This window comes from Mustela lutreola, chromosome 1 (assembly GCF_030435805.1).
Source record: "Mustela lutreola isolate mMusLut2 chromosome 1, mMusLut2.pri, whole genome shotgun sequence".
In the NCBI taxonomy this organism is placed as follows: domain Eukaryota; kingdom Metazoa; phylum Chordata; class Mammalia; order Carnivora; family Mustelidae; genus Mustela; species Mustela lutreola.
The window spans coordinates 147,341,310-147,367,149 of NC_081290.1; the positions used below are offsets into that span (position 1 = coordinate 147,341,310).

General features: G+C 42.9%; 1 protein-coding gene across 7 annotated transcripts in view; it reads left to right on the forward strand.

Moving 5' to 3' along the window:
- The window catches only part of ZNF827 (zinc finger protein 827), a 169,169-nt gene that overhangs the window by 45,059 nt on the left and 98,270 nt on the right, over positions 1-25,840 (forward strand). For all 7 annotated transcript variants that reach the window (XR_009354147.1, XM_059176105.1, XM_059176119.1 and 4 more), the window contains exons 4-5: positions 1,638-2,118; positions 18,038-18,271. Coding sequence is in view for 6 of the 7 variants with exons in the window: in XM_059176105.1 (XP_059032088.1) it covers positions 1,638-2,118; positions 18,038-18,271 (715 nt within the window). In the remaining variant the exon portion in view is untranslated. The remainder of the gene's footprint in view (positions 1-1,637; positions 2,119-18,037; positions 18,272-25,840) is intronic.

Sequence of the window (25,840 nt, forward strand, 5' to 3'; positions counted from 1 at the left end):
GCTGCTGCGGGAGTTGGGTGGAGGAGATGGGGAACCTTCACGATTCTGTGAGGAAGCAAAATGAAATGATCAGCTCCACCGTGAAATCCCTTTGTTGTGAAAGAACAGAGAGAGGTGATCTTAACAGCCAGTGACAAACGCATCCCTAACCCCCAGCCCCTCCCGACCCGGCAGAGGGGGAAGCCTTTTAATGAGCAAGGCCTTGCCGCAACTAAGTTGAAGTTAATGTGGTTATTTCTGAGAAATGCATGCGTTGGGGGACCCAGAATCTCTTTTCGGCTGTTTTTTTCAAAAAGCCACAGTGGGGTGCTGTAGCGACAGGATCTCACCATTAACTTTTAATTTCTTTGCTTTTGTTGGTCACTTAACATTATTTAAAAGTATGTTTTGGCTGGTGAATAATGCTTTTGGATTGCATTCAGAATGCATAAACAGCTGTAGTAAAACTTGCTCTCTTGGAAAGGAAGCCTACGCAGAGGGGCCAGGTGGTGCAGTGAACCAACGAACTAGCCTTTAACCTTCGTTAGACCTGGGTTCAAGTCCCGCTTAGGTCACCCCTGGAACATGAGGTGTCGGTTCTGTTTTGGTTTTGAATCCCAGTCCCTGGCCTGTCCAGATCCCACAACTCCCTGAATCATTTGGCCCAAATCTACACAATTGGCAGTTTCTACGCAAGGGAGGGGCGGTCCTGAAATAGCAGGGTGCAGCAGGTCAGCGCCGAAGCACATTGGCAGAGCTCAATGGGGAAGTTACGAGCTGACGAGCACCTGCCAGCTTGAAGCCTGGCTCAGTCCAGTGCGATGATTTCCTCACTTTTTCAAGCACTGCATTTGGTAGGGACAGGAGGAAAAAAGCTTCTTCCAATTTTTTACAGGTATTGTGCATGCAGCGCTGAAGCCGGATTTAGAAGTCTGCATTCTTTCACTGCAGACATCAGAATTGGGAGCCCGATAGAACCACACTGGGAAACATTGGTTTCATCTTGCCGAGTATACTTGGTGGGGATCAGACCTTGGTTTTTCTTCCACTCTGCTTTGCTTATCTCTCATGTGATTTTGCTCAAGCCACTTACTCTAAAGTCTTCGTCTCCCTGTCTGTGAAATGGGAATACCCCAGAGACATCATTTTCCACATTCTTAATTACCTAGAGAAGCATTCTGAAAATCGAAATTATGTTTGCAAAACAGAGCTAATTCTCTGAGTGACAATAATCGGGTACGTGTACCTTATTGTTATTGTGAGAGGAATTACTTGACAGGTTGCCTCTTTTGACCCCCCGACTGATAATTATGTAAGGTCACACTGTGCTAGGTTTATATTGTCTCTGAAGACCCACCGAGATGAGATGACTAGAATATTAGGAGGATTCTCCTGAAAACAGCCTCCATGGGCAGACAGCACCCCCCCGTTGTGAGTGTGGCTCTAATCATGGGCTCTTAACCTGCATGGACCCGTGTTATGCGTAGGGACGGCCCTCATCACGTGGAGCACGCTAATGAAATGCTCCTCTGGTGATCCTGTTTCCTGGGCCGGCCCTTGGTACTGTGAGGAAATGGTTGTTGAGTGGTCTGGATGTACTACAAGGCATTTTCCATAAGCACATGGTGGAGAGCTCATTCTTCTTGCTTCTTCGTCAGGTTCATCAGCACCAGGACCGGGGAGAGACCTTTCAGTGCCAGCTATGCCCTTTCACTTCCTCACGCCACTTCAGCCTGAAACTCCACATGCGTTGCCATCAGCATTTCCTGAGGACAGAAGCCAAGGTGAAGGAGGAGATCCCAGACCCAGATGTCAAGGGATCTCCCCACCTCAGTGACAGTGCCTGCCTGGGGCAGCAAAGGGAAGGAGGAGGGACAGAGCTAGTGGGGACCATGATGACGTCCAACACTCCAGAGAGGACTAGCCAGGGTGGGGCTGGCGTCTCGCCTTTGCTGGTGAAGGAGGAACCCAAGGAAGATAACGGCCTGCCAACCTCTTTTACTCTGAATGCTGCCGACAGGCCGGCCAACCACACAAAGCTGAAAGACCCCTCCGAGTATGTGGCCAACAGTGCGTCAGCATTGTTCAGCCAGGACATCTCTGTTAAGATGGCGTCTGATTTTCTCATGAAGCTGTCAGGTACTTGAATAGGGTTGTATTCTCTCTCTCTCTTACTTTCTCTCTCTTTCTCTACCAGGATTCTCATCTGTAAAATGAGCTGGTAGTACTAGATGATTTCAAGGTCCCTTTACATTCTAATCGTTTACAGTCTCATAAATTTTCTCCTCGACCTTTTTTTCCCCCCTCCCAGTCCTTTGGAAGTAGTCGTTGCTGTGGTTTGGGTCTAGAAACAACAGGGCTTGTTGATTTCCTTCCGGTTTTCCCCTTTATGGGTTCTTGTTGTGGGGAACAGGTCACATGGTGAGCCAAGTTGGTGATAGTTCTTTGTGTGACCTTGGGCCATATTGAACTTGTCTCTGCATTTGGTTCTTTTAAAGTGCTCGTATGGAACGTCTCATTTTGCATTATTCAAGTTCTTTATTGCCTTAACTTGGAAGAGTTTTAAAGGACATATATACAGAGACTCCTGTTAGGAATTATATTTTTAAAATTTGTGCAAATGATAAAGATTATCGTCACATTCTTTTTTCCACTGGAAAAAAATTTTATTGTAATAGAATGTACCTAACATGAAATTTACCATTCTAACCATTTTTAAGTATACAGTTCTTTGGCATTAACTTCATTCCTGTTGTGTAGCCATGGCCACCATCCATCTCCAAAAATTTTTCATCATCCCAAACCGAAACCTCATACCCATTAAACAACAATTCCCCATTCTGCCCTCCCCACAGCTCCTGCTAACCACTAGTCTACTTTCTGCCTCCCTGAATTTAACTACCTTAGGTGCCTCATGCAAAGTGAAATTAAAAAAAAAAAAGCAAACAACTTTTTTAAAAATATATTCTTTCCCAGCTACCCCACTGCCTTTTGGAAAGAAGATGAAAAAAGACGTTATAAAAATTCGTTGTTAATCGACATCACGTTTATCATCAGATTACACCTGGCGTTTCTTCTTGTTTTTGTCCTTCATTTTTTCCTCCAATTTCTTTGATTAAGTTGCGGAGTTGAGTAGGGGGTGTGGCGATATTGAGGGAGCGCTGCTTGTCCTGACTGTTTGGGAATGAGAAAACATGACACGAGATTGTGCTGCTACTTGTAACATTTTTTAAAGTATGATTTAAAATTGTAAAAGAGTTGTGGAGGGTGGGAAAAGGTCGGCTGAGAGTTGGTTCTGTCTTTCAGTGAAGATGGCAGTCCCCACGATGATTTCCAAATGCCATTTCAGCTCTTTGGAGATTGACAATACCCTTTTAAATGGAGAATAATTGGTCACCGCCTTCCTTTAAATGGACTGTGAGTCACATTTCACTAAATGTCATTGCCAGGTGAATTAGAGGTTCGGCTCCACTCGCTTGGAAGTCCCTTTGCTCAGTGACACTTCAGTCAGGTCTCTCGGAATGTCCCCAGCACCTAGATCTTTGCCCCTCAGGAGTGCACAACACTAGTTGGAAGAAATGAAAGAAATGGAGGGGACAAGAAGCGAGGCGTCAGAAATGACCCGGGGAGTCAGCGAGGGCAGGGAATGTTAACAACCAGGCCCTCCAACCCACTAGCCCACAGCGTGAGTGCAGAGTCCTCGGCTGGTAATGGTCAGGCCACGGGAAGCCAAGTGTATCTGCCTGTGGCCTTGAGGAACGTGGCGGGGGCCGGGGAGGGGGGTTGACTCTCTCCTCTCCTCTCTTCCCCTCGCCTGCCTTCTCCCACCCTAGTCTAGGGGAGAATGGACTTGTAGACTCTTTGAGTTTTATATTTAAACATTTTTTAAAATGGGGGGAAATGCATGTTTCTAGTTTTCCTTTTGCGGCTGATCCTTTAGGCTTCACCTCAGCCAGGGGGCGGGGAGGGAGTGCGCAGGGTGTGCATCTCTGTTTTTTCCCGGTTGGTCTCGCCGCCCGCCAATATTATAGCAAAGAGGGCTCCTTTCCGGGGCTCTTCTAGTGCACTCCCAAGGGAAGGAATGCAAGTGGCACGGCGTACTCAGCTGGTGTGGTTTAAACATAGGACTTTTTCCTTACTTAATAGATGGGAGGTGAGGCGAGACTAAGGACAGGGGGGAGTACCTCGTAGGATTGGGTTACTGACTTTACTCCAGAACTGCAAGAAGTTTTTAGATCTGGAGGAAGGAGAGAGGGGGACGAAGGAAGGATTGGTCTTCAGATAGGATGCTTGGTTATGGTACACTACTCCTGCTGGGCTCAGGCTGTAATTAGCTCCGGACCCAATCTCAGGGAGTCTGAGATAAGGCGTGCTGAGAGCCAGCACTGCAAACGGGAGAGACTCAAGAGAAGCCAGCCCGATAGGTTGGGGTGAAAGACTGCACCAAAGCCTTCCACTGTGATCTGTTTTCTCAGTTAGTTATTGATGGGACTTGTTTACAGTTTGGCAGTGGGAGTATTTACTGACTTATCAATTGGCATAAGAAAACAGATAACAAATGCACACTCTTTATGCAAAAGACCCATGCAGCTATTTTCTGGGGGCTTACTAGAGGTCTTGAAACCTGACTTGTATGCACTGTTACCTAGCAACCTGTTACAAAGTCACCGGGGAGTGAGATGCATCGGTAATTTTTTGTGTGTGTGCATATTTGGATGTAAATGTAAACTTGGTGACTGTGGCCCTGCGCAGCCCACAGGAGGAAAAGAAATGTTCAAAGGAAAGGAATACATTTTCTGGAGAGATTTTTTTTTTCCTTTAATTTCCGCTAACTCTCTGATCAGGCCTTATCCTTGATAACTGCCATCACTGTGCTTTACCTGGCCTTGTCTGTGAATAGGATCCTGGGACCCAAAGGCCAGATCTCAGGGAGCTGTGGCTGAGTTTCTAGCTCTTGCCGTCATCAGAAGTAGCGCAGTATGTGCTTAGTATCTGGCTTGGTCCCTCGGTGTCATAACGGCGCCATTGTTCTTGCAGCAAATTTTTGAGCTGGGCTCTGTGCGTGCACCTGCTGGGACTGTAGGGTGCAGCTGTTTGTGGGCACCAAGTCTGTGAATCTCTGTGCCAGCCCCATGACTGCAGAATTGGAGCACAGTGACAGATTCAAGCGTGCACATACCTACTTGTTTCCCAAAGAGAGACGGAAAACACTTGATTCTTTCTTGCTTGGTTATTAAGGGAAGTCTTTCTTGCTCCTTCCACGAAAACTAAGCATCCAGATGACTTAATGGAACCCAGTGGGATTAAAAAATCGCTGGTAGAATGCTGTTTTCAACAGACTGTAAGTCCTTCTCTCACCACCCCCCCACCTCCACGTTAAGGTTGTGATTGTGAAATCAAACCCCTTCTCCGATCTATCAGCTATTCCTCTGCTGAGCCCACACTTAACATTCCGTAGTCCTTCAAGATTAATGTTGCTCCCCTAGAACCGAGGCTCCTAGGCAGCTCCGTAATTGATTCCGGGAAGAGGATGGGGAAGCCCTGGCTGCTGGCTTTCTGGACTGATGGAAAAAATAATTTTGTAAACTTTGCCCAGGGTTTCAGCCTCAGAGGCAGGCTGTGGAGGGCTGTAGCCTTACATATTTGCACAGATATTTCTTGGGAGCCTGAAGACCCAGGTGGATGGTGGAATGTCAGAACAGGTGATCCAGTGGTCCTGTGACTGGGGCGTGCAGGGGAGAGGCACTCACTCAACCGTGCACCTGAGTTCCTGCTGCTCTGAGCCTCCTCTCTCCGTTATCTAGCCGCGAGTGTAAATTCAGCCGCACCGTATACTTACCTGGGGAGCTTCTTAAAATGCCAGGGCCCAGTCTACTCTCAAAGTTAGGATTTCATTGCTCTGGGCAAGGGCCTAGTCAATTGGCATTTTTGTTTTTTTGTTTTAATCCTCAAATGAGTCTCGTGCACCTGGGCCTGCGGGCCGCTGGTGTGGCATATGCACGTGGTACCTGATACAGTTTTTTTCCGTTTTTGTGGTGTTTTTTGTTTTTTTGTTTTTGTTTTTGTCTTTTTTTTTTTTTTTTTTTTTGTGGTACTGCTCTCCTTCCTTCCTTTCTATTTCAGACCCTGGAAAGGGGCCTAGTGGGTGGTGTGAGATGAGTCTGAGGCATCCACCATAGGTCAAGGTTGACAAGAGGCCCGGGTGAGTCATGGCCCCTGAGCTCCTTGTTTCTCCTTGTGGGGCCTCATGGCAGGAGAAGTAGAAGAAGCATCTTGGTGTGTTCTCCAGTTAGAACCAGAAAGTCTCAAGACTGATCGAGAGCATCGAGGACCTGGGAGTATCATCATTACATGCCTGATTGCTTGCAGCAGCCTTTGCATCATTTCTCTTCCTCAGAGCTACCCTTTTCAAGATAGGAAATTTAATTCTAACTCTCCACATTGTAACCAAGCAGTTGACAGAAACTTGGCACCTCCGTTGTAGGCTCGGAATATCTTTTTGTCCCTGGTTTTCCAAAATAAAAGATACAAGTCATTTCAACTATTTTTAATTTGGAAACTGGCAAAAAAAAAAAAAAATCATACTGTCTCCCACATTATATTAATTTTGTAAAATGGAGTCCAAAATAATTTTAACTAGGAGAGATGGCATTTTTAAAGCAGTGACTTACCAATGGGTCCAGGCTGAACTGTTTCTGATTTATTGGGAGGAGCTCTGCTGTAACGTAGCAGAGGCTTTCTTGGACAAAGACAGGTGAGTTGCGGACCGTGTTTGCATAGTCTCTTGCAGTTTCCTGTGGGCCTTTGTTCTGCTTCCACCTAGTTCACACAATTTTCTGCATCTGCAGTGACAACACAGTTAGTCCGTAAACGGCAGCCGCCCTATCCGATGAAGGCTTTGTTGGGGTGCTGGAGGAAGGAGAAGATGTGCAGTAAACCAGGTCGTCCTTATTGCCTGGGAGCTCTGGTCGGCTTTCTGTATTACATCTTTCCAAATGAGCCTTCTTATAAGTCAGTACCAGCCTGTGCCAGTCGTGTCCCAAGAGTTCCATGCCAGTCGCCAGGGCCTCCTGCTTCCCTTCCCTAATTGTGTGTCTTCCCCAGTGGTTTAACTTTTAACAACCTTCCTTTATGCCTTGGTTGGCCCTTCTTTTTTATTTTATTTTATTTTTACTTTTTTTCCTAAGATTTTGTTATTTTTTTAAAGTAATATCTACTCCCAACGTGGGACTCGAACTTACCCACCCCAAGATCAAGAGTCACACGCTCCACTAACTGAACCAGTCAGGAGCCCGGGCCCATCTTTTTAACCCTGCCCTGCATTTCTTGTGATGGGCACGCACTGAACATGTGACTGAAATTCCTGGTGTCGGAAACAGCATTTAGGCCCTTATCCATGCAGGCAAGCCTGAATGCCCTTTTGAAATCCCGGATTTTACTGACCCCTGTGGTGATTCATAGGAGAGGGAGAGTGTGACTCCTGTTTTTCAATGACTTGCTACTCCCTGAAACAAGGACTGATCTAAGTCACAAAAGGAACAGGTGGCATCACAAGAAAACAGGGTCTGGGGGTATACACCCATGTCCTGAAACATCTGTGGAGATTTGGTGACATCTCATTGTTTATTATTTTTCCTTAACAATCACTCATATAATCTAGTGCTTACTCTGTGTCATTCAGCTCCCTTGACCTTCATAACGACTCTCTGGGTGCATAAAGTTCGGATTCCCATTTTACAGATGAAAACCGAGAAACAGAGGTTGAGAGGCTTGCCCAAGTTTATGCTGCTGATAAGCGGCAGCACTGGGATTCTAATCCAGGGTGCCTGGTTCCAACATTTCCTCCTCCCCCAGGCTGCCCATACCCCAAATCACAAAACAAGGAGGCAGCGTGACTGAACTTGGCTCTGTTCTTTGCCCTGGTGTGCTGGCGTGGAGCTAGAGTCCCCAGCATGGAGCCATTCTCTGAATGCTGTATGTCAGACACCACTGAAACTTGCGTTAATTCTTTTAGGCTTTTCAGGAATTACTTAGTGCAAATGGTAGTAACAGTAAGGCCAACTAATAGTTCCGTAGGGCTTTACAGCATATGGCATATTTCCAAATACATTGCCTCTTGACAAGCATGTAGACAAAGACCGAGACACAGTGAGATTAGCTGTAAAAGGGTCATGACTGGAATCCCGATCTTTCTTCCTCGCTGTGTTGGATAGAGTATACCTCATTCTAGAATTGCACTGAGAATGATTTTTTATCTTGACAGATCCCTGGGAAGATTTGTCAAAGCCTGTGTTGCTGCAAACCTGAATCCAAGTCATTTCCTTCCTTCCCTCATTAGTCTATTTTCTTCGAGATGTTGCTGCTTGTTACTACTGTTTCCACTTCTACTGCGTACTGATCAAATGTGTCTACAGCCAGCCGGGCCCTGTGCCCACAACTTCATGTAATTTCTCATTAAACCCTCTTAAAAGCCCTGAGGGGTCAATAATTTTAAACCTATTTTACAGATGAGGAAGTTGAGGCTTCAAAGGTTTTGGCAGTAAGGAAGAGAGCGAAGATTCGTCTCTGCCGAGCTGCAAAGCCTTGGCTCATGACCACTTAATTAGCTATTACTTAATTTTTTTCCTCAGTTGAGTGAACTGTCTTTTGACCTCCGTCTGCTTCACTGTTTATTTTCCTTGGCTTCAAACCATGGCATCATTTCTAATGCATGCTAATTTGGTCACTAATCTGGTTAAATTTTTTGTGTCTTGAAAATATATCTATAATCCAGCCCTCTGCGTGCAGGGTCTCCTGGCCATCAGCTCACACCTAAGCAGCTTGCCTCTTCCACTCCCTCCCTGATGCCCTCTCCACCCCTCCGGCCCCCTCCAGGCCCTCCAACACATTGTAACAGACTCTTCTTCTGATACCTCTTGTATCAGGCTCTGCCCCTGCCTCTCCTTTCTCCAGAGGAACCGTATCCTCACTGCTCTCCAGTAGAATGTTGACTGTCTTCACCAGCTCAAACCTACACTCTCTCACTGTTGTTTCTCTGCCTTCACTCATGTTGTTCCAGGGTCTGGTCATTCGAAATGTGGCCATCCATGCAGCTTCCTCTTGTTAGGTACAAAGTGGGGAAATCAGAACTTTTCAAAAAAGAATGATAATGTCCTTCAAACTAAATGAGCTGTTTTAATGCTTCTCGGACCCACAGTGATTCTATATCTTTGTAGGGAATTTCTAACAATGTTGGGGCCCATTCCTGTGATACCCTCTCCTACTGTTTGGCCTGTGCAAATGCTGGTCATCCCACAAAGAGTATTTTGGTTCCCACTTCTTCAGTAAAACCTTCTCCTGTTATTCTGGTCTTTACTGCCAACCCTCTCCCCCCATGTGAATTCTGGTAATATTTAGAGTCTATATCACCCAGGCTGGGGGTTGTGTTACTGCATAGTTCATTCTATTGCTTGATTAGTCTGATCTCTTGAACTAAGTCAAGTTGGTAAGGTGGGGGAGGAGGGGTCAGATAGTGTTTCTTTTGTAACATCTTTATCTTCATACCATCCACAGTGCATTCCATGATGGATTATACCATAGATGTTCTGCTAGTCATAATCTGGACGTGAGGTTTTCTGAGGTTGTGATATTACTTCACTTAAACGAGATTTGCAGATTTGTACCTAGCTTCCTAGTGTCACAAGAAAGAAGATGGAGCAGAGTGGTGGTCTGTGGAAAGTGAGCGGGCCATTCAAAGGGAATCTTGACGGCAATGAGTCCCTTGGTGTCTTCTCATGTCCCGTGTTCTAGGCCAGCCGAAGCTAAGAGCTGGAGTCTGTCACTCAGTTAGTTAAGTAACAAACAACTCCACAGTTAAGCAGCTCAGAATAATAACCATGGACTTAGCTTATGATTTTGTGGATTGGCCTTTGGGCCCAAGAAGCGCAGGGTGCTTCTTCGGGTCTCCAGGCTGATTCATCTATCTGAAGTCCTTTGCCACTTGGGCTGGGTGTGGACTGGTCTAGGATGGCCTCAGCTAGTGATGGCTTCTCCCTGTTCTCCACGGTCTCTCATCGTCAGTGGGCTAGCCCAGGCTCGTTCACATGACAGCCGGGCAGGGTTCCAAAGGAGAGAGCAGAAGTGCATGAGGCCTCTGGAGGCTAGACTGAGAACCGGCCCAATATCATTTCCACCGCCTTCTATGGACTAAAGCAGGCCACAGCTCCAGCCAAGACTTAGGGAGTGGGAAAATGTACTTCACCTCTTGATGCCAGGAGCTGCGAAGTCACATTAAAAAGGGGTGGGGCTTCAGGGAAGGGAGTTGTTAAGGCTTCTTTTTTTTTAAAGTAAGCTCTACCCCGAGTATGGGGCTTGAACTCACAACCCCGTGATCAAGAGCCGAATGCTTTCCCGACTGAGCTAGCCACACAACCCCCATAATGGCCATTTTCTAGTCTACCGCAGCTCAAGAGTTCTTCAGGCTCTCCGGGTGTTCCACAATGACAAAAATCATTTAAGAACTGATGGATAAACCAGAATGTCAGCATGGTAATTTAAAATGACAAGTGTAACAATCAAGAGGAGATGTCATCTGGGGCAGATGGTCACCAACTTCCCTGAAAAGTGTCGGAAATATATTATCCAATCTTTAGGTTTTCTTTTTTTCTCATCTCAAATCACTTCATGCTGTTCATACATACAAATCACTTCACTGCTGTTCATACATTTCATTCTTTGTACGTGTTAATAGAATGAATTTAAAATACAGCTTTCGCATTTACTCACGACTTGATTGGTTTTCCAGGACTTGTCCTTCCTGCTTTTGACAAGGGAGATATCCTGTCTGTTAAGCGGATTACTGCAGATAGCGACGTTTGCTCATTATGTGTTGATTTTGTTAGTTCAGTTCATGGAGGAAAACCTTATTTATTTATTTTACAGTTCTGGAGACACCGCTCATTGTTATTACCCTTGACCCTGACCTTTTTTGTTTTCCCTTGGCCCCTGTATACAGTAATGGTAACTGTCATCGGGGACCTGTGTGGTCCTGATTGGAGGGCATTGATACTGAAATGTAGCTAAAGATTAGCTCAGGTGGGGATTAATGAGAAATAGGAGATGGTTCAAACTTCTCCAAACACTAATTATAAAACTACTTAAGGCAAATTATGTAGTTTACCTTTTTAGAGAACAAAATTTAAAAATATTTAGCTGATGTTTTAAACATTCTATTTAAAAATAATATGCTTAACATCTAAAAGCAATGCTCCATTCTAATTAATTACTATTTAATTGCATCTTGTCTTTCCTTATAATTTAAAAGGCAATTTATGTTTTTTTCCCTCACCTAATGTGCATCAGGTTGTCAAATAACCCGCAGGTCCTGGCAGATCATACATACTTACATATATTTACAAGGGAACTTGGGTAGTTATTTGTAATATGGGGAGTTGAGCTCTGATTCTGGTTCCATCGTTCAGGAGCTGTGTGATTTTAAACAGGTCGTATCGTTCTCTGAGCCTGTTTACTTATCGTGAAATGAAAGAAGTAAAAACAATAATGATTTTCACTTCTTCTTTTAAACACTAAACTCATTTATCCAAACAAAATCAAGTGCCAACTCAATATATAAAACACATAGAATGTTTTTAATAGAACTTTATTTTTTAAGTTCAAGTTATTGTATTTATTTATTCAAAAAATCCAGCAATCAGAGCAATGGTGCTTTTTGATAAGCACAAAACATGGGCTCAGTGTTATGATGAGGGGAGGTCATTTAGCAGCGTCAGCCTATTGTATATTTCTGAATTTATTTTGCTGATTGCAGTTTCCAGAAATACCATTTATACATGGATGTTGTGGTAAAGGAGAGTAGATTTGTAACAATTCATCTTGTGATCTCAAAATACCTTTAATTAAATTTATTCAGCTGCTCAAAAGAAAGGGTGCCAATAATGAAAAGTTTTTGCTTCCAAGTTGACAACATTCAGCAACTGCCCTCATTCCTTGTCGTAAGACCAGGAGCATTCAAACAAAATGTGCAACATGCAGTAGAGGCCCCTGGAAATTCTATAGTAACCTCTTCGGTGTTGCTCCAATAACTGGCATTTGGAAGTTTATTCACTCTGTCTGGTCTCACATTCCTCAACTGCAAAACGGGCTTATGATTAGGGTTGTTGTGAGAAGCAAATAAATTAATTCAAATAAGTTAACACTTAGCATACTTCCTGACCCCTACTAAGTGCGTTATAAATGATAGACCCAGACAGACCTATATAATCCGTGTGTGTCTTAGTCTGTCCACCATCACGAGAGGCTTCACCAAAGCAGATACACTTGAACCCAAGCTGGCATTTAACAGAAGGTAGTGCTTCTCAACCACTAGGACACAGCTGGCCGAGTCTAGAAAATTTCTGTTTTCATGACAGGGCAGTGCCAGCTAGTGGGGCAAGGCCAGGGATGTTGCTAAACATCCCACAGTGCATGGGACAGTCCTCCAGAGCAAATTTTCTTGCTCAGAATGTCAGTGGTGCTGAGGTTGAGAAAGCCTGATTGAAGGCATGCAGGTCAACTCCAGTAGGAGCACAGTTGTATAGTTTTACATGGACACCCCTGAGTTTTTTGAAAGATCAGTGCATTGCCATCCACTTCCTTATTAATGACATATTACTAGAATTCTACCACTCCTGTGATAACAGGAGGAGGAACTGCATTGCAGGTGAAACCAACTGAATTAACTTGTCAACCCAAGTAAACATTAGTGGTCTCCGTTAGAACACAGATGAGGGTACATATTTTTCAATTAAATTTTCGATTGCCTTCAATAATCTTTTAAAAGCTTAAATTTGGAACAAACAGTTGTTGGGACTCTGGAAGCTTATCCTAGGATTCCTGGGAACACTGTTTGAGAACCACCCATCTGTGGCCCCTTCCAGGGCCAAGAGTCTTAGGCTCTGCTTTAGGGTGAGGTAGAAAATAACATTCTTAATGGTCTACCTTTTTCACGTAGCATTTCAGCATTCACAAAATAGCTAGATTCTGAGCTGAAAGAGGGCTCTGTCTTATTAAATGCCAGGAAAGTATCATCTTCCTTCACCAGAGGGAACAAACGGAACAGAGCGGAATAGCCACGGTGCGGCCCGTTTTCCTCTTCCACCTTCTTAGTCAGATCTTCACAAAACTCCTTCCTATAGGAAAGGGACGTTTTCTGACCCTTACCTCCAGGTCATGTCTCACCTTTCCCTTTCTCCCTAACAAAGGCTGTTCACTCCATAGCACTTATTTCCAAAGCCCATAGTCCGACTGCTTAGGGTAGCACCCCCCTCAAAGGCACTTGGAAAGATAGGAGAGAGGGTGGGTGCGTTTTCAGCCAGACACCCTGAAGTCTGTGTCTCTGTGATTAGAAGGGGTTGGGCTGTTAACTTCTTGGGACCTTAGTTCCCTCGCTCATAAAATGAAGATAGTAGTAATAGTTATCTCCTGTGATGGATGAAGGACCAGTTCCTGTTAATAGGCAAATGCCAAGTGTGTGCACTATTAAGGAAGTTTATGGAAGAGTCTTGGGGTGCTTAGAAGGGATCTTGGCGTGAACTGATGACACTTTGCTCTAAAGAGGTTTTTTGTTGTTGTTGTTGTTGTTTTTGTCTTTTTAACAGTTAATTAATCCCTGCCCACTAGAATTGGAAACTTGGAATCATTTTATCCCAGTGGCTTTCCCATTTGTTTCCCATGTGAGCCTTTATTTCGCGTCCTGTATAAATCCTCAAAAAGTTGAGTTGTTTCCTTTAAATGGCAGCCCAGCTCCATTGAGTGCATGAACTTACAAATATACATAATTTATAATCAAAGTGGCTCAGGTCCTAAAATGTTTGGAACAGACAGAGAAGGGGCCTTTTTTTTTTTTTTTTTTTTAAGATTTTATTTATTTATTTGACAGACAGAGATCACAAGTAGGCAGAGACGCAGGCAGAGAGAGATGGGGGATGCAGGCACCCTGCCGAGCAGAGAGCCTGATGCAGGGCTCGATCCCAGGACCCTGGGATCATGACCTGAGCCGAAGGCAGAGGCCTTAACCCACTGAGCCACCTAGGCACCCCCGAGAAGGGGCCTTTTGATTCATGGGGTTTCCTCCATGTGTTAAAAATGGAGTATCTGGAAACTTGAAGATACCTAAACAGAAGTCAAGGTGAGGGTTGAGAAAGTCTCTTACCAATGGAACTCCGTATGTGCACAGATCTTTGTGGTAGTAAGAATGAAGTCAAGAGTAGGCTGTGAATTGTAATTGGTTCCTTTTTCTTAACAGTTCCCCCAAAGAAAAAAGAAAACATCTATAATTCCACCTTTTTCTGTAGAAAGAGAATGAGTTTTTTTAAAGTAGGATAAAAAGACAAAAGTAAGATAATAAAAAGCTATGGCAATTATTCAGTCATATTGATCTTAAAACATAGGCTTTATGTACTTTTTTAGTATTAATATTTCTGGTATTTAGACCCAGAGTGTTTGGGAAATTAAAACTTGGGCAAACTAGTGTTTCCCATAGGGTTGCTGTGTGTGTGTGTGTGTGTGTGTGTGTGTGTGTGATCTGTTATTAGCTATATTTACATTTCCCCAGCATTTATGTCAATTCTTGACATTGTCAGAACAAAAACCAGGTGTGAAATGCCTGCAGATTTATAATCCAGCAACATGCTAGCTTGCCTCTTATGTTTTTAAATGTCTTATTGAAGTTGTGTTAAATCTGGGTTGTACTAACAATGATCAATTTTTTTTCTTAAATCTTATGTAGAATTTATTTTGACGAATACTTCTAGAAGCTATTTTTATCTTCAGAGACCATCAGCTTAAGGTTGTTCTCCCTAGAAATTGGGATTTGCTTCTTGGGCTCCAGTAGTTTCTTATCTCTTTCCTAGCCTCATCTTAGAATTTTTAGAAGTTTTAAAATAAAAGATACAGAAGCATTTTAAAAGTACATAACTTTCTGTTATTCCTTCCCAAAGAATCAAAGTTTCAGGCTTAACAGAAAACACACCACTTAATTATTTTGTAGTGACTAACTAGGATGCTTTTGGAAGAGGATTTTATAAAGGGTTCTGGAAGAAAGGCATAGAGTGAGAGAAGCTTTAGGAGCTAGCCTGCAGCCCCCTCCCTCCACCGCGCAGTCCCACTACCCCCAGGAAATGGTTGAAAGAGGAGAAGTATGCTAAATACACAGAGTCCTCTTAGGATCTACCTTCCTTGCTGAGGTCAGAAGTACATAAGGATTGCTCTAGAAACCATCATTGTTCTCTTTGGTTTAGATTCTGATGGCGTTGTCCCCAAAAGGCCAAATTTTATTGTATTGTATTTTACTTGTTTTTAGTTTTTTGTAAAGTAATCTCTGGGCGCAACGTGGGGCTCAAACTCATGACCCTGAGATCAGTAGTCATGTGTCCTACCAATTGAGCCAGTGGGGCATCCCAGAAGGCCAGATTTTAAGCACTTTGGTTGAAATTTTTCTGGACTCCTCCCTCAGTAATGCCAAAGTCCAAGTGAATGAGTATCACAGACTCCTCAGTACATGCTATGGTGTAGATGGCAGAGCTTTTATCTCTAGGTCTTGTTCCCAGCCTAAGTATCAGATCTAGGGAAAACACTTCCGATTGCCTTCAGCGGAATATTCTGGGATTGGGGGTTTTTGTTTTCCACGGGTAATAGGGAAGGACCATCAGACGTTACTAATCTGTAGCTGACATATTTTATTCATTCCACAGCTATATTTTGAGCACCTACTATGTGCCAGACCCTGTACTAGGCACTCAAGGTAACATCTGTGTTAAGGATCATTGCCTTCTTAAAGCCTACCTTTGAGTTAGGGGAAGAGAGCATAGTAGTTAACATAATAAATAAGAAACTCATATGGAATGTAACTAGTCTGCTTGGGCTGCCATGACAAAATACCAAAGACTTGGTGGCTTGAACAAAGGAAACCTACCACTCATGGTTCTGGAGGCTGGAAGTCTGCTCAAAGTGTTGGCAGGATTGGTTTCTCCTGAGGCTTCTCTTTTTGGCTTGACTTTGGCCACCTTCATCCTGGGTCCTTCCATGATCTTTCTTCTGTGTGAGTGCATCTCTGGTGTCTCTTATAGAACACCCATCGTGCTGAATTAGGGACCTACTCACCTGGCCTCATTGAACCTTAATTACCTCCCTGTTCCCAAATATAGCCCTGTTGTGGGTTAGAGCTTCAACATAAGAATTGGTGAGGGTGGGCACAATTCAGGCCTTAACCAGAAGTTATCAGGTGGTAAGTATTTTGGGGAAAAAAAGGAAGATAAAAGTAAGATAAGAGAGATTGCGAGTACCATGGGGCGGGGATTGCAGTTCTGAACAGTGTAGTCAGGATAGACTTCATTGAGAAGGTGGCACTTGAAGATCAAGTTACATCCAAGTGCTGTTATAGCACAGGGACCAGAAGTGGAAGAATGGTGTGGTGGAGGTAGGTAAGGGACATAGAGCAGGCAGCTCATAGAAATAGGTTCTGATCCCAGCTCTGCGTCTTTTTGGTGGTAAAACTTTCAAATGTCGTCACCTTAGCCCTCCAGAGTCCAGTTTCTAAATATACTTGTCTCTGTGAACTTGGAACTCCAGAGTGTACACCCTTCAAGGGCACAAGGGAGAAAGGATTTTGTGCTTGTGTACTGGCTAGGGCCGGTGATGGGTAACAAGTTAGAAGTTCTTGCTTTGGACTTTTATTTTTATCCTCTTATTTGTTAGGCGGGAGTGGGCTTTGGGTTCACTCTCGTGAGTGTTACTAAGAACTCCGTATTAGGATGAGCTCTTCTTCTCAAAAGACCTCTAGTATAACCAACCTAAAGTTCCGATTACATGGCCTATTAGAGGGGAGCAAGCTGCCTGGGAAAGTGGCCAGTGGTGGTGGAGAATACTTGTCCTCTTCGGTCTTTCTCAGGGAGTGTGTAGCTCAGTGGGTGAAGGCCTGCTATCGTGTAGCCAAGCCACAGAAGCCATCCCATAATAGGCCAGTTAGCTCTGCCCTGACCACATACTCCACGCCAACCAACCACGCTAAAAATGGAAAAAAGGACATTAGTGGAAAAACTGGTGAAATCTGAATAAAATCTGGAGTTTAGCTCATAGCATTGTGAGTTTCTTAATTCTGACAAACATACCATGCTTATGTAAGATGCGAACATCGGGGAATGCTGAGGGAAGAATATATGGGAACTCCTTGAGCCATCTTTGGAACATCCTTGTAAATCTAAAATTACATCCAAATAAATGGTTTTCTTTCTTTCTTTTTTTTTTTTTTAAATGCCCCCTCGTGAGGGGCACCTGGCTGGCTCCGTCAGTGATGCGTGCTACTCTTGATCTCAGGGTTGTAAGTTCAAGCCCCAAGTTGGGCATGGAGATGACTTAAAAATAAAATCTTAAAAAAAAAAAAAAAAAAAAAAAAGCCCATCATGGTCTCAGAGATGACTTGAGCTACAGATATGGGTTTATTCACCGTGACTGGAAAAACAGTTCCAAGTGCGTGCCCCAGTGTTGGTGGGTCAGAAGCGTCCATTTCATAATAAGGCAAAGTGGGATATCTCTAGTCTGAGCTTCTCTCTGGCAAATTCTTCCTCACCTTACCACCCACCCCAGGTTTTTGCTTTGGGTATTGCCTCTGACTCATGTTTATATTGAGGATTTTATGGCAGCATAATTGCCTGAAAGCATTATTTTAGAATAAGATTAAGTGGGGGGAAGCCTCACAGGTCAGTGAAGCGGCAGCATTTATACAGGGAAGAAGACGTTTAGGGAAACCAGAGAGAAAAATGTCCACTTTGTAGAGGCAACTCTTCTTAAAATATGATCTCTTCCAAAGATTCGGAAGCGCACGTTCTTTAGAGTCCGCTGCTCATAGAGCGTATTGTATTTTTTCCTACCCAGGTCCCAGCCTGTTTTGATCGGGTTGTGGTCCCTCCTGCTGTCAGCACAGTGTGATTGTGCATTCCATGTTTCATAAAGTCCGGGGGCAGCTAAGAGGGGGAGTGGCCTTTTGTTTCTGTATATATATACAATGCCTTTCTTCTTTTGACAGCTGCAAATCAGAAGGAGCCCATGAATCTTAATTTTAAAGTGAAAGAGGAACCCAAGGAAGAGGAGGCCTTAAGTGCCACTTTGCCTCGGTCCAGCTACATGTTCAGCCCGGAATCAGAAGTGCCGGCCTCGAGCATCTCTGAGGACACCCTTAAGCCCCAGGAAGGGAAGGGGAATGTGCTAAGGCAGGATATGTCCGTCAAAGCAGCGTCTGAACTTCTCATGAAACTATCAGGTACTTGATTTATTCTAAAATATTCACATTCTGCTCATTTCATTTGTAGCCAACTGGGCTGCTTCCTGCATGGGCTATAATTAGCCTAATGGTAGCAATATCACATTATTGAGGCGAATTCAGGAATGACTGGGTGCTTGGCTCGCATTCCTGCGTTGCGTGTACGAATTTGTTTGCAGATGTTGTCTGTGTACCTGGTCTTGTGAAATAAATACAGCCTTCTTTTCCTGGGAATTGTTGGAAAACACTGCTGCTTTCTAAGATGATGCCGGTCATAATCTTGAGTGCATTCTAATGACATGCAAAGCACTTTTGTTAATTGATCAAAATATCTATTCTTTTCTAATAGAGGGCCTTTCTTTTTGTGTGTATTTATGCTGTATTCTTTAAGAACCATTAAAAATATGTTTCTTAACTTAATAAGTAGTTGAGATGGTGCTTGTAGTAATTAGCGATAGAGTAGCAGTAAGAGATTTTATGAAGAGAAAATTTCATAGTGGACTATTATAATAATCTAAGTTCTTAGGATGAATGAACACATTTTTAGTAGTATCTAAATGTAATCTACCTGTCAGAGATAGGAGAATGGGTTATAATTTGAAATTAATCTATTTTGGGTTCTTTTCCAGTGTCCCATCCGCCCCCCTTAGAGCATGTAAAAATTTGGTGTCTTTTAAATTTAAAGGTGTGACTTTCAGAGCATGGAAAGAAAAGTTGTATCAATAATAATATTCTTACCAAGTCATATCCCAGCCTCAGTTCACTAAAAGCAATTTTTTAGAAACTATATTCAGAATGCTAATACGAATCAAAAACTGTTTTCAGTCTGTAACTCCCTGTACTTGGAGGATGAAAGCAAGAGATGCATTAGAGATCTTCCCTGTAATTTCCTCGGTGCCATTCTGATGGTGTTTCTGGTTGACCAGTAGGTTGGAAAGTAAGAAATTAATAGTGGTTTACTTAGAGCCATTATATCAGAACAGCTGAAATTCCTGTATTTGCCAGTTGGTGGGGTTAAGAATTCTTTCCTTTGATGTTAATTTAGAACACACTGGAACTTCAGGGGAACATGATTTGTGATAGATAAAGCAGAGTACAGTTATGACATCCTTATTATAGCCCTGTTTCTCTAAACTTTGCAGTGATAGTACAGCTTCTTGTTAGCAGATGGGAGGCCTAGCAAGATTGTGCTGATTGCTGAAAGCTGAAATTTTAAAAATACGATGTTCAGGCCAACATATTTTCTTATACTTAAGGTCTCAGTGACATAGAATAATATGTCTGTTGTTTTTCTGATCAAGTCCAGGGGGTCACACAGCTCTCTGATTCTTCTCCCGTAGCATAGGCTTTCACATTGCAATGACCCTCTTCCAACAGTGGCTCCGGTCGGTAGGATCCCAGTGTATGCTATTTCTGTTTCAGAGTTTGCTGGGCAACCAGTACTGTGAGCAGAGAGAGGTGGGGTGGCCCCAGAAGGTAATATGCCAAAATGAGATTTCAGGGAAAATTTTCTTTAAGAAAAACATTTTATCCTAATCTTTTTAGCTGATGTGATTTTGGACACTGAAGTATGAAATCATTTCCTAGATAATAATGAGATCCCTCAAATAGAATGTGGCCATACAGCCATACAGCTTTGCATGTTTAATGATATTTGTGGACAGCAATGGCCCTTCTAAATGTTTATGTTTATGTCAACTTTTGCGAAGTTTATGTGCTGTGGAGTTCAGTGACAGTTGATTGGATGACATAGTTATATCTCCAAAGGGCGTCTGCCTTGCTTCCTAGTTTGCTTGAAAGACTAAGGTAACTTTTTTTTTTTTTTAACCCCAGAAAAAAATCCTCCAGCGTTCTTTGTGCAAGAGATTCAGGTCAAAGAAATAGCGTCCCAGCCCCTGTCCTCTAAATGCATATGGTCTAGTCAGAAGTCCAGGGCAATGAAATCCATTCAATAAACGTTTTGCACTCTGAACTCCATACTTCTACACCCTAGCAGACTATGGTCAGGTAAACTGTAAAGTTTCCAAGTCAGTCCTAGAAATAGACATGTGACTTAAAAACAGGTATCTTTTCATTCCTAAGCTCCAAGGTAAAGGGGACTCATCCTTTATTGGGTTTACAGGATATTAGAGTTTCTTATCATAGATGGCTCAGTGCTCTTGGAAGGAGGATGTCAGGGGGAAGCTTCCTATATTCTCTTTCCTCCAGCTGCAGTTGAACAATTTCAGTATTCATGTCCTGAAAGGCATCCACGTAAAGAACTTGTCAGTGTCTTCAAGTCCCCCTTCCCGTGATAGCTCCTGTCCCTCAGCAGACCAGAGGGATAATTCATCTCCCAAAGCCGCCATACAGGTTAGTCAGGGATGCCTTAGATTCATCTCAGCTGATACCCCAAAGCCTGGCCACGGGTGTTCTCATAAACAGGAGTCTCTACCGCTTCCTGCCTTGCTAATTTCCATGTATGGTCGGTCGTCTGCCACATTGAGGAAAATCCTTTTGGCCAGGAAGAGTTGGGTGAGTGAGAAAATTATGCCCCATGCATTATCACACACTTTGTTTCTTCTTCCAGTTTTGACCAAAGGAATAGCTAAGATGTGGAATAAAAGGATTTTTCTTCTTTGTTTTTTCTTTCCTTGAGATTAGAAGCTGTGATCTGTAGTGTAGGCCCTCGGTCTTTTCACTGAATTAATAAGAGGAAACTGGTCAACAATTTTGGCTGCTTCATTTCCAGTTTTAAATTAATTTATGTTAAGTTCTTAATGATGGATGTTGGGCACAGGGCCCAGTCAAACATCATGTGAGACCTTCCTGGGTGGAGAAATGTCTGTAGGTATATTGTTTTCCAAATCGACATTTACATTTTATGGGAAAAACACAGATGAGGTAGAAGCTAGGCTAAGTTTTTCATTAACTGTGTGTTTGGGAAAATCTGAGTTTTCTTCCTTCCTGCGGCTCAAGTTCTACTTCCAGTTGTTAATTGAGAAGTGAAGTGCCTGACAGCTGGGCCAAGTAAATTGATTACCATAAAGAAAGCAACCCACTCTGAGGAAACCCCTGGATGTCTGTGACTACCTGTTGTTATGTGACACAAGGCAGCCAAAACAATCAGACTTTTCTGCTAAAGTGCAGAGTTGCCAAAGATAATTCCCAGAAACCTTGATTCAAGGAGGCCAAAATCCTGAAGTTCAGAACAGAGGATCTGTAACGTTAGACAGACGAAGAGAATCCTGTCACTATGAAACCCTGGTTTTGCAACATCGAGCGACCTCACAAACTTCTGGAACAGATGTGTTATCATAGACGTGACGCAGTGCTGAAGGTGACACAAAACGTGATCTGTTTAGTCTCTGTTGTGTGGGAAGAGGAGTAGCCAGACACACAGACATGAAGAAATGCCCCTTCTCCTTTTGGGAAGCCACATGTTTGCATGGGAATGAATGCATAAAATGTACCATGTAGGTGCTTGGATCTAGAAGTAGCGGGTTAAAAATGCCATTTTAAACATGGGAATTCCACAAAAATAAAAGCTGAAGTTATTTCAGAAGCATTAATGAAAAATTAAGCACTGAAGTTTCTCTAACATGGTAAATAAAACTTCATATTAGATCTCAATTCGAGACACCCCTATAGGTTTTCTTACTTCTGTGCACAAGGAAGGAAACCAAGTTGATTTCTGTTCATTTCTGATTTATATTCATTTATCCCAGTCTAGTCTTAGAGAGAAATATAAATTATAATTGTCTCATGTAGAAAAATCCAAGCAGGCCTGGTTTTGAAATACATAGAGATGTTGTGAAATACACACACACACATACACACATATATATAAAATTATGCATTATAATATATATTATGTATATATATAAAATAATTTTTCTTTTAAAGTAATGTCTACACCCAACATGGGGCTTGAACTCACGACCCCAAAATCAAATTACATGTTCCACCAACTGAACCAGTCAGGCACCTCATAGCTATGAAATATTTAGAACCAGATAAACTTGGGTGGAATGAAGTCTAAGGTGAGGTTAATCTCTGCGGTGAATTGAAAGAGAGAGGAAAGAGACCCCAAAATTGATTTTAGTAACCATTTTAATTATGGCCCTTTTGGTTGTACATAATAAATCCTCTTCAGCCATTTTAGGCAAGCGAGGGGAATTTAATAGAAGGTGCCAGCTTTGGGGTTAACTTATGGAACCCCAGAGCAGGGATGCAGAAGGGCGTGAGTCCTTCACTGAAGCCGGGGTCTGGAAGACCATATGGAAACCAAGATACTCTCACTCCCTACTTGTGCATACAAATGGACCTTTTCTGTTGCCCGGCTCACATGGTGGGAAATGAAAATTTCTTGCAGCTTCTGCGTTTGCCTCTTGTTCAAAAGAGAAGCCAGACAGAAATTTCTTAGTCCCAATTCCAAACTCCAGCTGATTGCTTCAGCTGTAGATGGGATCCACCAGTGGAAACTTGTACTTTCACTAGGGATGGTAAGAGCATGTGGGGGGGAGACATGGCTGCAGTCATATAGGATGGCCAGGAGGGAGAAGAACCCCCAGAAATGCATCTTGGGTGGGCAAGAATGGAGGTGGCGTGAAACCAGGAAGATAAACAATATGTATGAACCACAAAAGTTTGAGGAGCAGATTATGGTAATTGCTGTTATTTAAATATTGAATGTAAATGTGTTTTGGCCTTTGGATGACTTCTACCTTTCTTTTTCGGTAGACTCTTGGGGAAGAGCCGCCCAGCCAGGACTTTGCCTAGCCAGCCTTTCCGCTCTGTAGGTGGTGAGGCAGGGCTTCTCAAAGCGTAGTTCCCCAGACTGGCAGAATCAGCATGGGTGGAGGAGGACAGAGAAATGTTCGAAATGCAAATTCTTCAGCTCTACTCTGGACCTCACTGAAACTCTGAGGTTGGAGGCCCAGCCGTCTGTGTTTTGCAAGCCTTCCATGTGATCCTGACAGCTAAGTTTTGAGAAGCACTGTGCTGAGGAAATGGTTAATTAAAGCAATAAGTTTTGTCCATCTGAGAATGCCTGAGGTTAAAGCTGACAGAGGACAGGGCTCTATCAAACATACATTTTACTTTTTATTTTTATTTTTTTTAAGAATTTATTTATTTATTTGACAGATAGCGATCACAAGTAGACAGAGAGGCAGGCAGAGAGAGAGGGGGAAGCAGGTTCCCCGCTGAGCAGCTATGGGGCTGGATCCCAGAACCCTGGGATCATGACCTGGGCCGAAGGTTGAGGCCTTAACGCACTGAGCCACCCAGGCGCCCCGCATTTTACTTTTTTAAAAGACCACCTCTTCAGTAGAGATTCTTTTTAACGTATTACGACATAACAGTATCTAGAGACCTTTTTTTGGAAGGGCACATGTACCTAGTAAATCAAGATAGTGTTGCTTTTGAGCCTTAGGTTAATATTGCTTTTTTCAGTGTTCTCTGGTGTTAAGTTTCATGATTATTCTTGGACCATGTTGGCTTTTGTTTTGTTTTGTTTTTAAGAGGAAAAAGCTCCTCCTTTCCCTCTCCCCAGCAAATCAAAGACCATGTGAGAGACTGTCCTATTCTAAAGAATTCCTGGAGATAAATAAGAGATTTTAGCCAAACCATTTCTCAGGACGATAACTATTCACTCTTCTGTTTGGGATTTCTCCTTTGGAAAATTGTCGTCTGATCAAACTTGATAAGCAGGATGGCTTCAGTAATAGTCTACAAGGGTGGAAAGTAGGTGTTTCAGTTTTCTATTAATGTCAGCTCAGACTGGTCTCCTTCAAACCTACCCGTCCTCTAAGTGGTAGAACCACACAGGAGGGCCAATCTCACTTTGCTCCTGGTGGTTCTACTTCCTCACTCAGTCCTAGAGCAAACAAACGGACGTGGTAGCAAAGTGAAGGAAAAGATTTAAAGAATAATTGTGAAGTATCAGTTGAGAAGCGTTTTGTTTTTTTTATTTCACTAGTACTGTCTATTTATCACATTGTCAAATACATGGTGCTGAGAATCTGAGAACACAAAAATGTCAAACGGCGTTGTTACTCAGCCTGAAACGAGAAGTTCTTTTTTTCACTTCCACTCTTTTGAGCACCTGGAGAAGCTGGTTGAATCCAGAATATAAATTCTAAGAATTTATCTATTTCACATTGTTATGTTTTTGAGGGGACTTCTAGACTGATTTTTAAGCACCATTTCATTTTTAAAAACATCTTCCTTGAGAGTTAATTCACATACCATAAGATTTACTGATTTATAGTGTACAGTTCAGTGGTTTTCAGTTTATTCACAGAGTTCTGCAGCCATCATCGCATCTAGTTATGGAACATTTTCATCACCCCAAGAAGAACTCTGTACCCATTAACAGTTAGTTACGCCTTACCCAACCCCAAGTCACCCCCACCCTAGGCAACCACTAATCTGCTCTCTCTCTCTCTATAGATTTGCCTGTTCTGTACATTTCATATGAATGGAGGCATACAGGATATGGTCTCTTTTAACTGGCTTCTGTCAGTTAACATAATGTTTTTAAAGTTCACCTCTGGGGGCACCTGGGTGGCTCAGGAGGTTAAGCATCTGCCTTGGGCTCAGGTCGTGATCCTGGGGTCCTGGGATCGAGTCCCACATCAGGCTCTCTGCTCAGTGGGGACAGTGCTTCCTCCCTCTCTCTCTCCCTTTCTTTCTGCTTGTTTGCTCTGTCTCTGTCAAATACGTAGTCTTTTTAAAAATTTAAAAATAAAGTTCATCTATGTATCAATATTCCTTTTTGTGGCTGAATAATATTCCACTGGGAATTATTGGAATAAATATACCAGTAATGTCATGTTAATTTTATTCATGGTATAAAATGGATATATACCACATTTTGTTTATCAAGTCATCTGCTGAGGAACATTTGGTTGTTGCCCAACTTATGGCTGCTGTGAACGTTCATGTACAAGTTTTTTTGTGGACATATGTTGAGTTTCTCTTGGGTATATACCTAGGAGTGCAACTGCTGAATCAAGTGGTAACTCTATGTTTAACATTTTGAGGAACTGCCAAGTCATTTGCCAAAGCAGCTGTGCCATTTTACATCCCCACCAGCAATGTATGAGAGTTCTAATTTTTCCACATCCTTGCCAAAACTTACTATTGTCTGTCTTTTTTATGATAGCCATCCTACCGGGTATGAACTAGTACTTCACTGTGGTTTCAGTTTGCATTTCCCTGATGACTTAAGATGCTGAGCATATTTTTATGTGCTTGTTGGCCATTTGTGTATCTTCTTGGGAGAAATGTCTATTCAAGTCCTTTTCCTGCTTTTTGAGTTATTTGTCCTCTTATTCTTGAGTCGTAAAAGTTCTTTAAGTATTCTGAATATATGCCCCTTAGCGAGTGTATGATTTGCAAATATTTTTGCCTACTCTGCTGTCTTTTCATTTTCTTTTTTTTTTTTTTTTTTTTTTTTTTTTTTTTTAAAGATTTATTTATTTATTTATTTGACAGAGAGAAATCACAAGTAGGCAGAGAGGCAGGCAGAGAGAGAGAGAGGAGGAAGCAGGCTCCCTGCTGAGCAGAGAGCCCGATGCGGGA